Source organism: Penicillium argentinense (assembly GCF_028826775.1).
Source record: "Penicillium argentinense strain IBT 30761 chromosome Unknown utg000005l_segment0_segment0, whole genome shotgun sequence".
NCBI classification, from domain to species: Eukaryota; Fungi; Ascomycota; class Eurotiomycetes; order Eurotiales; family Aspergillaceae; genus Penicillium; species Penicillium argentinense.
The window spans coordinates 5819792-5832975 of record NW_026622664.1 but is presented as its reverse complement, the minus strand read 5'-3'; the positions used below and the strand labels follow the sequence as shown (position 1 = coordinate 5832975).

Genomic DNA, 13184 nt, shown 5'->3' with positions numbered 1-13184 from the left:
CCAAGTTCCTCATCGTCCAGCATGTCTGGTGGCGTTTCCTGTGCGGTACGACCGTTCATACAGGTCCTCCAAGGTTGATAGGAATGAAGTGGATCCAAGGCCCGTCCAATGACTGCCTCGTTGCCCTATGATGCTGATAAATGGCGGGTTCTGTTTGGCTGTATTCCTCGGTCCCCAAGGTACCTGGACGGCACCGCTGACCTTCACGGTCCTCAATTGATGAGTGCAACACTGTAATTTGGTATTAAAGCGGCTTTTATTGGCTAACCTTGTTCCACTCTGTTTTACTACAAATGCGGACTACATCAGAGGGCTATTTGGGGTCGGTGTGCTATATCGTCGAGGGTTGAGCTAGGGCAGGGAGAGGGCGTAAACGAATTTTAAAGAGTCACGACTGCGCGTAGATAAATGCTACAACTAACAGAGGAGTCATACTCAGTTGAAATGCTCAAAATCCTTTCTGCCTTGAAACTCCACTCATCAATCAAGACTGATGCCATGGCAATGCTGGCCAGGTGGAGAAGCTCCTGGCTGAAATCGGGTATGTGTGATGTGGGCATTTCACAGTATTTACTATGATAGCTGTTGAAAACCGACTATGCGATAATTAAAAGTTTTCTGAAATATCCCAGATTGATTATACTCGGGTTTAAGTTCTTTGCCCTGGCTTATGTTCTATCGTCAAAGACTACACTTGTGAGCTCCGAACCGCCCGACTTTTCGTCCGCCGGCCAGCAATTTCCTCGGTCGGCATGATTATGTAGCACTTTTACTGGGTCGTGTTTGAAGACCGCCAATCAACGCTCTTCCTAATCTTCAAACCCCAATCTCACGCCGTCTCTACTACTTAGGCCTGTTTATTCTATCGATTTGGTAGTAGGTCGGCCCTCGTCAGGCCGAAGTCGGCGTTCGGCTCGACGGCCGGCCCGACGCCGACCAAACCGCCCGCGACAGGACAAGTATAAAAGATACTATGCGCTAGTTCGGATGACAAGTATAATACTCACTGAAAAGCTTCATACCAGACAATTATTCAATCATCAAGGAGCATTGTGGCTATTTCCCTCGATCGACGACGATATTGGACATCGACCCTGTCTCGATCTAGTTAAGACCGTGTTGATCCATCGTGATATCATCGTGATACGATCCCATCCCGCAAATCTTCAACTCCGACTACGCACCTACAAACCTCCTGAATAGCCTATGGAAGCTCAACAAAGCTTCTTCCAACCACTCCGCAATGAACCTCTCAAACTGGAACACACCGCTCAGCTATCTCGGCCTCGCAACTCTGGCCTACATCACCATCAAATTCACCCGCTCAGCAACAACCTTCCTCCTCCCATCAGGTCTCACCCGCTACAACCGGACCAAAGCAAATTGGGCCCTCGTCACCGGCGCCAGCGATGGAATCGGCTTCGGATTCTGCCAAGAATTATGCCACCGTGGGTTCAATGTTATTCTGCACGGGCGCAACCGGGCCAAATTGGAGAAACGCGTGCAGGGGCTCAACGCGCAATTCCCAATGGCTAAGGTCGAAATTGTCGTGTGCGATGTTGTCGGGCTGACCGGTGCTGTTGATGAGATTGGGTCGGAAGTCCGTGAGATTCTCACTGCGCAGGGTGGGGAGTTATCTGTGCTGGTGAATAATGTTGGTGGCGAGACAAGGCCGTACACTGTTTTAAGTGACCTAAGATTTGACGAGGTTGATGCCACGATTGCAAAGAACGCTGTGTTCATGACTCAAATCACGAGGGTACTGCTGCCCTTGTTGGAGAAAGGCGACGGGGGGTTGTGGTGAATGTTTCCTCGATCTCGTCGTTTGGCATGCCGTATATCAGTGTCTATGCTGCGACAAAGGGGTTTGTCGACTCGTTTACGAAAGCCCTCGAAGCCGAATGCAAGAACGAGAAACGCAATGTGGAGGTTTTGGGCTTGCGCGTTGGACAGGTCCGCACGGCGGGCTTCGATATTGCCCCGGGCCTGTTTTCGCCCGAGGCACGAACGTTGGCGAGTGCTGGATTGAATCGCATTGGATGTGGACGGGTGATTGTGTGGGCCTATTTCTGGCATTGGTTGCAAGGGCTTTCATTTGACATTATGCCTCGCTGGTTACTGGTAAAGGTCTCAATCGATCGAATGATGGCGCTGAAAAAGGAGGATGAAGAAAAGGCCAAGAAGCGGTAATTGTCTTTAATGCATGGAAGGACTCTAACTGTCTGCAATAATTACATCCTAACCATACCCAATTTATCTGCATTTAAAAACTCAACACAAAAGAATAAAAGGGAAGGCAAGGAAAAGTGGGGTGTCGTATCATCTAAATCCAGCAGTGATACGTTCCTTGTCGTCAGGGCCGAACAGACCCTGGCCGAGGTTCTGCATACACTCCGCTTGCCAGCTCTTCGGGGTGAATTTATCCACAATCTCCTTGAAAGCGTCCAGGGTGCAGAATGTCTCATCACCAGGGAGGTGGTTCCCGGCGTTTGCGGCACAGCCAGGAATGGTGACCGGGCGGTCGTTATAGCGGATGCGGACGTAGTGCTTGCGCAAAGACTCGCGAGTCTCCTCGGGGAAAGACTCAAGAGGTGCGCGCGCAGTTTCAGACGGGGCCAGTTGTTGAGACACGGACTTGCCACCACCAAGCAGCGACGAGAACATACCAGGTTTCTTAGCAGTGACAGGCGGGTTAGCGAACTCCTCAAGCATTGAGCCAGCATCGGCTCGGTTGTTAGGGGCTTGCGAGAACAGTTCAATGGCAACAGATGAGGTGAAGGGTGGCCATGAACCATCCTGGAAGCCACCTAGACTCGACAGAATCGCAGCAAGGGTAGTGTCATGGCATCCGCTCATGGCGAATTTGATTGACTTGCCAGCTCCAGGGTTACCAGACCCAGAAGCCGATGTCTCACTGCGCCAGCCACCGTCAACGGCAGTGCTGACCATACGATCAACCACGTCGCCCATGAGAGCACCGATGCCTAGCTTACGGTACTCGTTGCTCTCATTGTAGCCAGCAAACCATTCTTCGACGGCAATGCGATCCAAAACGGCACGACCCTTCTTATCATAGAATTCAGAGGGGAGCTTGGTAGCCGGTCCATGCGCATCAGAAGCGTTAATGGTATCCATAATACCAGAAAGGCGAGGATGCGCATCGACCGCAACTTTGGGTGAGGCCTCCGGCATGTGCTTGGACCAGAGCTTGTTCAGATAGGCCATCTGCTCGGAATCATTCCCTACAAGTACCTGTGTCAGTCACCACCAAGATTAGCGAGATAAAGAAGGTCAATTCTTACATCGCGTCGCCGCGCGGTCGGCGAAAAGACGAGCAAGTTGGCGGAATCGTCGGCAGTTGCCCTCATTTGGGAAAAGTGTTTCATCCGAAACCGACCGAGCAACGATCACGGGCGGAGGAAATTCCAGGGTGCGCGCATTGGCCGGGTACATACCCCAGAACGCCTGCTGCAAGGATTCCAGAGCACGGGGGATCGGCGTTGCCCGCAGGTACATGTCCTCCGCATCATTCTTGATCGCAGGCATAAAACCAAGCTGATCGACATAGAGATGGCGCAGGCGGCGTCCGAGCGCGTACGTAGTTTCGCGCCCTTTATCCGTAAGCTCTCCATGTTGACTAAAATTCATCAGCGAAAGACCTAAAGCTTCAAGGACAATGTGTCATTCAAACTCACCAAATGCCTTCAATCTCATCGCCAGCACCTACCGCAACAATGGACTGGTCATTGCTGCCAAAGGACTCCATCTTCCGGCGCCATTGGAAGCCATTCCAAGAGGAAAGCTCCTGGTTACTGGCTGCCATCTGCACCATACGTCTCGCGACACCACAGTACGGCCAATCTTGTATTGAATTGAATCGTCAGTTTACGAGCCGGTCGCGGGAGAACGAGGGTACCGGGGAAGGGAGGTTACATGGGGCTAAGCCTGTCTTCATAAGCTATTAGCACAGTTCACACCGAACAGAGCAAGGAAATTTACATTTTGGAAGCGCGAGGAAACAGGTGTGCGTTCACCTAGCTCAAATTAGGACCCGATCGGTTCAACGGTTGGCATGCATATGCGTTGGAGCTTCCTTACCATGACGAAGGAACTGCACGGGTTAGCTCGGATTGACTTGTTGAGCTGTGGGAGACTCACCACTTGCACCAATTGTAACTTGAGTGTCTTTGGATAGAGCCGGTCCAACTCCTCGGGGGAGTAGGGCTCGCGGGGCTGGAGGCTCGTCATGCTGCGCGCGATGAGTCGATGAAGATCGGACGGAGCTTCGGTGCCGAGGATGACATCGGCCGTGGGGCGGTGAGGGGGCGTGGGTGGAGCGTGGGGGCATCAAAGTATACGATAGGACGAAACGTGTAATCTGCACAATTCATACAATTGTTATATTCAAATAATTATTGGACCAGAAGGAAGTAATAAATTTTAATGTGAGTGATTAAGCACTATGGTGAGTCAACGGGTGGTGGCAGTATAGGATCAGAGAGTAGAATACAAGGTCCTCAAAATCGCAGGAACATAGCTGATCTAGTAATCAATGCTAGCACTGTCTTTGAATTTGCTTTTAAACGTTGAGACTTGGTTGCAGAAACTACACGAAACGGCTACCCCAAGAATCAGCCCATGATCAATATGTGAGATGATAAGGATTTTCTATAGATGGTATAAATACAATCCTCCAAGTCCCTCTAAAGAGTTGAGTCTGCATCCAGGTATAAGGAATCATAAATTTACTCCGGGTCGCTCGTCACCCATCCATCCTCACTCTCGTCGGCACTCCATACAGACTGCTTCTCAGCATCGGCAGCGAGACTAGCCGCCAGTGCAGCCGCCGTGGCCAATGCTTCAGCAGCACGCTCCTTCGAGTGCTTTTTCATCTTCGCCGCCTTCCTCTCTTCCTCTTCCTTCTGACGGTGCTTCTTCTGCCGCTCGGCCTCGGAAGCCGTACTCTGCTCCATGACCTCGACCATCTTTTCCAGCGCAGGAGCATAGGCTTGGGCGTAGATGAGATCGCCGACCTTAATGTGCATGTAATCCATGGCTGCGGCGACAGGGACATTCTTCAACGGAATGCGGGATCCGTCAGCGGATAGACTGGGTCTGTCCTGCGTGGGGAAGTTGATGTCGTCCAGCAGTGAGTGGGCGGTTTGAGTAGCTGCTTGCTCCGCTGGCTCTGGCTCCGGCTCCTCATCGAGGGGGATATCTGCGTCCGCACCTGGACCCGCATCTTCGCCCGCATTCTGAGACCGGGACTTGTTGTATGCGACGGGGTTTTGGTCGAGCTGTGCAATTTTCTGGTATCGCTGACTGAAGTGCGTCAAGAAGACGGAGCGTGCATTCATGCGTTTGGCAACTTCCAAAGCTTCCGAGGCGGTGGAGTGGCGCTTGGCGATGGCTGAGCCGAGCATGTCGTTGCTGAAGGTGGCTTCGTGGATGAGTAGAGTCGATCCCGCGCCAATGGAGGCAAATTTGTCAGAGGGTCGGCAATCACCGGAGTAGGAGACCTTGAACCCATCCGGGAAAACGAGGGACAGGGCGAGAGCACCACGGCAGTGTTTCACCTTGGTAGTGAGAAGATCACTGAGACCGGTAGCCTGTTTTAGGAGCGGAGTAAGAGGGTCGGAGTCTTGAAGGAAGCTGAGGCTGATCTTGTCGGGTCCGAAGGGTCCAAATGGTGGACCGCCATCTTGTTTCTGGCGGTAGCTGAACCGGGTGATGATGGTGTTCTCTACTGCCTCGGGGTGAGCGGAGAGAGGCAACACCTTGTCAAAGCCAAAGTTTTCGACGCTGGAGTATTCCTCTAACCAAGTGATCATCATTTCATCAGAAACCACGGCCAAGCGCTTTTCCTGAAGGATCTTGGCGAGGTCGGTCTCAGGCTGAGCTGCCGGTGTCGCATTAGGACCGTAGACTTCATGGTACCAAGCACGAATGACCGAGACAGTGCCAAGGTGGTGGTCGGCGTGCAGATGGCTGATCCAGATCATACGCAGGTTTTGAAGCACCTCACGTAGCTGTTCGGGCTCGAAGACCCGCTTCAGCTGACCGAGAGTGTTTTCACCACAGTCGAGAAGATAATAGCCATAGCCAGGAGCATGAAGCAAGGTTGCAGAGACATTACGATACTTGGATGGGGCAGACGATCCAGTACCCAGGGCGATGACCTCGGCGTCTGCTCCAGGCAGACCATCGCGGAAGTCGGCAAGCTTCTTTTGGAATTCAGGTTTCTTGGTGCGCTTCGCGATGGTGTCAAGGCGCTGCGTGACCGAGGCCGGGATGCGAACAGTCATGGCAGTGTTGACAGGCTTCGTAATCTCGTTGGTGTCCACTTGGAAGGTGGGCTCCATCTGAACAATAAGACCGGGCTTCATTGTCTCGAACGGTAGATTTTGGAAATCGATGGCACCTGCTTCGGGGCTACCTGCGACGCCGCGCTGCGGAAGCGTCTCATTGTCGTGCACAGGGATCGAGTAATTATCACCTTTCAGACGATTCAAGCGAATCGAAGCCTGGGCGGAACTTTCAAGAGCCAAGTAGTTCGGACAGTAGTCCGTGCCGGATACCAAGTGCCGGGACTCCGACATGCGCGCCACAAACTCACGGAATTTGGGATGTTCGCCAACGCCTGGGCCGAGAATCCAGAAAAAGACCTTTAGCTGGCCAGTGACGGCAGGCGAGTTCCATTCTGGGCGATTGACCATATCCTCAACGTATTCGGGAGACGGCACCTCCATGATCGCGACTCCTTGACCCAAACGAGGAGGACCAATGACCATATCTGGGGTGACTTCTTGGCCATCCGGGTTTGTGACGCTCCTCCCACTCGTCAACGCTGAGAATTCGGCACCAGTTGTAATTCCGAGTGACCGGGCCTTGTTCACATCGAACTTGCCCCGGACATCGTAGTTGCGCACTATGTAGCACAAAGACTCCTTTGAGGGAGTGGTGGTTGGCAGAGTCTCCACGGTTGCTCCAGGCCAAGGCTTCCGGACAAGGACAGTGATATCAGGCAGAGGCTGGCCATCACCAGGTATCGGTCCCTTGTAGATTTCAAGGTCCTTAGTTTCGGGGTTACGCACAAAAAGAGTTGCGGGCATTTTCACATCCGCGAGCGGGGTCTCATGCAGAGCGTCCATCTTCCAGGTCGAGTTGAACATGTCTTGAACGATGGATTGCCTCAAGAGATCATCATGGGTTTTCTGTGCCCCAGGGTCGACTGTCTCCTGGAACTCATCTAAGCTCCGCTTCCGTGGGCTCTGAGATCGAGAAGGAGAGGGTACTCTTGAAGCAGTTGGCTTGATGGGGACAACCCAGACCTTGATATTCTCATCGTGCCAGGTAGGTTCCTGGAAGGGATCTTCAGCGCTCGCAGGGAGTCCCTTTGCGATACTCTCGGCGCTATACTCATTCATATATATGGGCAACCCCTTCCGAAAAACGAATCGACGGGCTGTAGCCATGGTGTGCATGATATTTGTCCCCCCGTGGATGCTCACACGAGCATTCTTCTTCAAGGCCTCGACGGGAGCCATAGGAGTCGGACTGGGTTTATACGACGGACCCTCAGTGGCCGAGCGTTGGGCTGCGATTTGCTGCTTTTTACGGGCGGCTTCCTCGAGAGCATTGGTCGTGGCTGCTGTTGCATCTGCGATGGTCAAGATCACGCCAATCAACCCGCCGTTGTTTGCCCATTCTGTTCGACCTGTGATGAAGATCTGATTGAGGTGGCTGCTAAGCCTAGTACCACGCTGGACACATGCTCGCTGTGTTCCCTCTGATAGTTGCCCAAATATATACCGTTTCTCGGGGAAGTGAAGACTGAGAAACGTCCCAGGTGTGTCCGCCGTCGGGGTCGTCAAGACCTGCCAGTGGAACTTCATTGGGTGCGACCAGAAGCAAGACGATTCTTCCGCGCGCTCGAGAAGTGATTTTCTGGCAAGGACTAGTTCCGAACGACTAGCTCGGGTAGTATTGAGCACGACCGTGTCTGGGGCGATGTGTTCCTTCTCCTGCTTGACTTTCTGCCTCTCCGCTTCGAGTTTCTGCTGTCGGGCTCGTAGAGGTGCGGGACGGGGCGCGGCCGGTTGCTTCTTTCTGAGTTTCGACGATCGAGCGCGAGATAGAAGGCTGAGTCCAGTGGCTGGTCGTCCAGGCGCTTGGGGATGCGTGACGCTGCGAAATGCGGCGGCGCGATCGATTGAGGCGATGGCAGTCTGGGGAAGCGTGCGAGAGCCTGCGCGAAGAGCCGCGGTAAAAAGTGTACCGCGGGCTTGTAGGGAAGCCAACTTGGCTGGAAATGGGGGACAAGCAGCGACCGGGGAAAGAATGACGCTGCCAGTGGTGAGGGGCCTGTGAAGAGAGAAGGTTGTGTTTGGCGTGGACTTGGCGACAACTTTTTTTGCGGCTTGCGGGTCGAGTTGGGAGGCAAGGGTTCTGCACCGCCCGGCGCAACTATGCGCGAACAGATACCATCTCAAGAGTACAATAAAGCTAGTACTACATCCGGGTACCTCATATAACGTAGTATTGTATTTTAGTTGATGAGGTAGCTATATAATCCCTGTAGAAGGTAGGGTTGGCTGTGAGTGGTAGACTACGATGTTGTTAACTTCGCTACAGCAAACCAACAGATTGATGAAATATGAAATTTAAATCAATTTTGAGCTCTTCGCTGATCCTCGATTGCGCCGAGTAACCGCTACCAAATTTCCACCCAGAAACCCAACCCGGGAGTACCTAGTATAAAAACAAACGAGCGCCGTAAAAACTCCCGAGGGGACATTTGACAAAAGAGACCGATCACTCGCAGGATGTAGCCAAAAAATTGACAGGGATGTATAATCAAACACATGATGCCGGGACCAAAAAGACAGATATACAAAGAAGATGGATCAGAAATATAGGACGCTAAAGGGGGGAATCACTGGAGATGAGAGGTGACAGTCAACACTCGTTGGAAGGCAGCTTCCATACTAGCGCAGAGTTGGTTGAACCGACTCTTGGCCGATGCGCTGACCTCGGAGGGGTCAACGACCAGCTCGTATTGGGAAGCCTTCTCGGATTGAACACCATCGAAAGCAGGAACATCGGAAGAAGCAGAAGGGGCAGGAGAATCAACAAAGAGAGCAAAGGCAGGGTCGGACTCGTCAATCTCAACATCGGGGTTGGCAACACCGATGTCCGATTGTTGGACCGGCTCCTCGCTCTCCGGGCGGTCGAGGACGGGGGCCTCGTTCTTCGAGCTCTCAGTAATCTCGATCGGCGAATACGACTTGCCAGACAGAACCTCAACGTCAAGTGCCGGGCCCTCGGGAACGTCGAGCACAGCGAAGACGGGAGTGTTACCATAGTTCATGTCAATACCAGAGTTCCAGCCACCGTTGTTCATCATCGAGGCATCCATGCCCTGGTTGGGGACCATCATGACCTGGGGGTTCTGCTGCATCTGGAATTCCTGGGGACGAGGAGCGCTGGTTTCCTTGGGCACAGCAGGTTGCTGGGGCTGGGGAGCCTGCTGGGCCTGCTGCTGGGGAGCCTGGACCTGGGAGCCGACGCTGTCGGGCATCTCTTGCAGGAAGTTGGAGAAGTGGGGGGAGGCCAGGAGCATGCGAGCCAGGTCGTTGAGACGGGCGTTCTCCTCAAAGAGAGCGCGGTTTTGCATGCGCAAGTCGTGAGCCTCGTTGGTGCGGGCGGCAATTTCGCTCTCAAGTTGACCAATATACTCTATTAGATGTTAGTGAAGCCATTCAAGACGACTCAGTCGTTGGAGTGATCTTACCCTTGCGACGGGAGCGGAATGCACGGGCGGACACCTTGTTCCGCAGCTGGCGACGCTCCTTGCTGCTGAGCTTCTTGCCCTCCTCACTAGCCAGAAGACGCTCATCCTCGTCCATGTCGGCCTCATCCTTCTTCGACTTTGCCATGTGAGGCATAACGGAAGATGGAGTCGGGGAGGCCTCGCCATTGGCGACGGCATTTTGACGCATCTGCTGAAGCAGACGAGAGATACGCTCTTCAACGACAGGATCGGGCTGACGGGAAACGCGGTTAGGGGTAGCACCGGGGCTCTCTTCCACGCGACGCTGCTGCACCTGCTGGCGCATCATCTCGTGCTGCTTCTGTTGCTGAGCCGCCGCCTTGGCCATCGCAGCCTGCTGCTGATGCATACCAGGGTACATGCGGCCGACCTGCGTGGACGGACCGGCCTGAGCCAGCTCATGGCCTCCGAGCGCGTTGGGGTCGACAAATTGGTTCTTGTTCTGGTTCGTCGGTACGTAGTAAGGGGTGTTGTTCATGCCGTCGGACTCGATGTCCATTTCGGAAGGATTGCGGGTAGGAGCGGTGTTGAAGTCGAAGGGGGCATCTTCGCGCTTCATGTGTGTCGGGAACATCTCGCCGTTCATCCCGTACCCTTGGTTGGCGTTGCCGAAGCCCATGGGGTTGACCTGATTGTAGGTCATAGACAGTGCCCCAGGGGGCAGACCCGTCTGCTGGCGGTGCTCTTCGTAGTGGTGGCTAGGCGCTTGGAAAGCCATGGGGGACTGACCGCTAGAGGCGAAGCTGGCACTGCGGGCATCGCTGGAGCCGAAGTCGGTACTTGCGACCGAAGGCTGGCTGGCGAGGGCGACCTTCGGGCGGGCGGGATCGGCGGATGTGTAGGCGAGTTGGTCGAAATTGATGAAGGAGTCGAGGTCATGATCATAAGCGGCGTTCATGGTCGGCATGGGCGACTGGGTCGCTTGCATCGGATGCTCAGCGAGGGTAGCCATGATGGGCGGGTGTAGATGTGTATGGTGTGTGAAAAGTGTGACTGGAGCGAGACCCTTGTCCCCTTTTCAAATCAAATGGGGATAGGGTTGTATTTAAATGAGAACGAAGGCAAAACGATGGAAGAAAAGAGCGGCAGTCTAGAAGGGGGTCCGATTGATTAAAGAACCGGGCGTGTATGGGTCGAGATGGGGAAGGGGGGAAAAAGGGAGCGATCGCTTCAGTCAGAAAGGTTTGCGCGTCCTCCGGGCTGACTCAGCGGGGCGCCCCCTGGCGCCCTCCTATTGGTCCCGTTGCCACTGCATCTATTCTTATTCGACCCAGCACAATTGAACAATACAATGCTCTACAATGATATCGAATAGAGATACTGGTCTCAAACGAATCCTGTAGATTTATCTCATAGACCATTTTACTGTGCCGGCTACTTCCTACATTTCATCCTATTTACTGTCATCTAAATGACCATCCGATCTCCCCCCGAATCGCCTACCAAGATAGGTAAGTGGGGGGCCCCAGGAACCATCACCTCCCATTGGCGCCGGACTCGCTGCCTCTGCCAGGCTGGGATGACGCCGGTGGCTGTGTGTTTATCGAGGAATCTGCCCATCAACAACGGTTGCCGCATTCGACCGCCCAGCATTCCTCGCATAAACAACAGCAACGTCGGCAATCCACTCGGAACAACAATTGGGATGAAAGGAAAAAAAAAATCGCCAGCGGGATTTCCGGATCTTCACATCGATACTCGAAACTTCGAAACCTTCTAGCACCGCGCTCGAGCCGAACGATGCGGCGCCGTACCCTCTCAATGGTCTCAGCTGTGGGACATCGGAATCCATAAAGGGAGGGCCATGAACAGCGGATGCGCCGCTAGCCCAGCAAGTATCGAGCATCGTGGTTCCGATCGCTCACGCCTACAGCTCCAGTTCTAGAATCTAGATTGGACCCTGAACAACTCCATTCATTCCTCGTCGTCACTCAGATTCATCATGAAAGGACATGTTTTCCCTTTTCTTGAGAGTTTTCCATGAGACTGGAATTCTTTTCGTCTCCCGTACGTGCTTAACACCGAGCATGTGTCTAGGCCCCCCGGTCGGTAAAACCACAGAGGTTCACCGTTCTGGAGTATCTAAACCGATTTCGTAGGGCTCATTCAATTCACACTAGCAATAAGCTTTTCTTCGCCTGGAACCTCGATGGAGACAATGTTGACCCATCGGGAACCATCAAAAATGGGCCGGCCAGTGAGCACCGATGACTAATCGGCATTAAATGTCTTTCCCATCGAGGCGGCTGATGTCCGACACACGTGACAGGCCTTTCCCAATGAGGTCAACTCGGCCGATCTAATTTGCCAATGAACGGGAACACTTCCAGCTGCGACTGCATTCTTCTGCTCGCTTCACCACGAGTCTTACCGGGACTACGCCAGTAAATCACCTGCAAGGCTCTGCGGTGGTAATAACTGACCCAGTTTCATTCGTAGCACGCGACCTGCCCGGTCAGCAGTTTGCCGTTCGCGAGAGAAACCCCCGGGTGAAATCATAGCCGCGTGGCCTCGACACATGCAGTGGATCGCGGACCGAGAACTTTGTACGAGGAGTCTAAACTTGGATCGACTGCCGGGTTTGCCCCCTTTTCCAGCAACGATCACCTAGGGCTGAGACTCCCGTTTGATATGCCCGCACTAGAACTGGCTCTAAACCAGAGGCTGAGCCCAACGTCTTCGCCTGCGTTTGCAGTCTGCGCCTCGCTGCCACATACACTTTGCATCTTCACCGCAGTCCATACTGATGGCTAATAGAATAAAAATAGACTCGGCTGGATCGTGTGCTGTGGCGTGCACCAGCCGCCAATAATCAGACGATCATCGAATGCTTAAACACATCTGTCGACCCGAGTACACATGCACACTAAGTCCGGCCTTCCTCCTATTTTTTCCCTCGGTATCTGGGAAACAATGGTTCACTTGCGGGTCGGCTCCCTTTGAAAAGGGCCTTTCCAGTGCCTACTCTCGGTCTCGATATCAGGCCTGGTTCCGGTTTCTTGGTTCCCTGCCAGTGGTTCCTGGGCTCCACGATAGGGCTTCGGCACGTTTCCCTCCATTTTGCAGCACCCATGCTACCGGCTACCGTGTATAGTCTGTACACGCTATCTGCCATAATGCATCCCCAGCCTGAAGGCGAACTTGGATGGGAAGAATAGGGTTCATTACCGTGTGAACCAAACAACCAAATCTATGACTGTCGTGAAACGCGCCTTGCGCACGCGGCTAAAATTAAAATTGGCAGCCATAACTCCACTGACTACAGCAAAGCTCAGAATCATTACGCTCTTTGGTTGTCTGACGACGCACGTTGTTTGCCCCGCCAGGCCCTGACCGCCCGGCTCTTACTCAC

The 13184-nt window shown here is 53.5% G+C and overlaps 3 protein-coding genes across 3 annotated transcripts; 1 reads left to right on the top strand and 2 right to left on the bottom strand.

Moving 5' to 3' along the window:
* Positions 1-1243: 1243 nt before the first annotated feature.
* Positions 1244-2190, top strand: N7532_006985 (putative short chain dehydrogenase/reductase; the record flags this gene model as incomplete). Its single annotated transcript, XM_056619478.1, has 2 exons — positions 1244-1800; positions 1845-2190. 2 exons carry the CDS (start codon positions 1244-1246, stop codon positions 2188-2190), a joined length of 903 nt encoding a protein of 300 aa, XP_056475637.1.
* A 129-nt stretch (positions 2191-2319) lies between these two features.
* N7532_006984 (putative acid phosphatase) lies at positions 2320-4248 on the bottom strand (the record flags this gene model as incomplete). The annotated part of the gene is made up of 6 exons (XM_056619477.1): positions 2320-3242; positions 3303-3637; positions 3696-3861; positions 3978-4034; positions 4099-4111; positions 4159-4248. 6 exons carry the CDS (start codon positions 4246-4248, stop codon positions 2320-2322), a joined length of 1584 nt encoding a protein of 527 aa, XP_056475636.1.
* A 497-nt stretch (positions 4249-4745) lies between these two features.
* N7532_006983 (uncharacterized protein) lies at positions 4746-10784 on the bottom strand (the record flags this gene model as incomplete). Its single annotated transcript, XM_056619476.1, has 3 exons — positions 4746-8305; positions 8989-9738; positions 9794-10784. 3 exons carry the CDS (start codon positions 10782-10784, stop codon positions 4746-4748), a joined length of 5301 nt encoding a protein of 1766 aa, XP_056475635.1.
* Positions 10785-13184: the final 2400 nt, after the last annotated feature.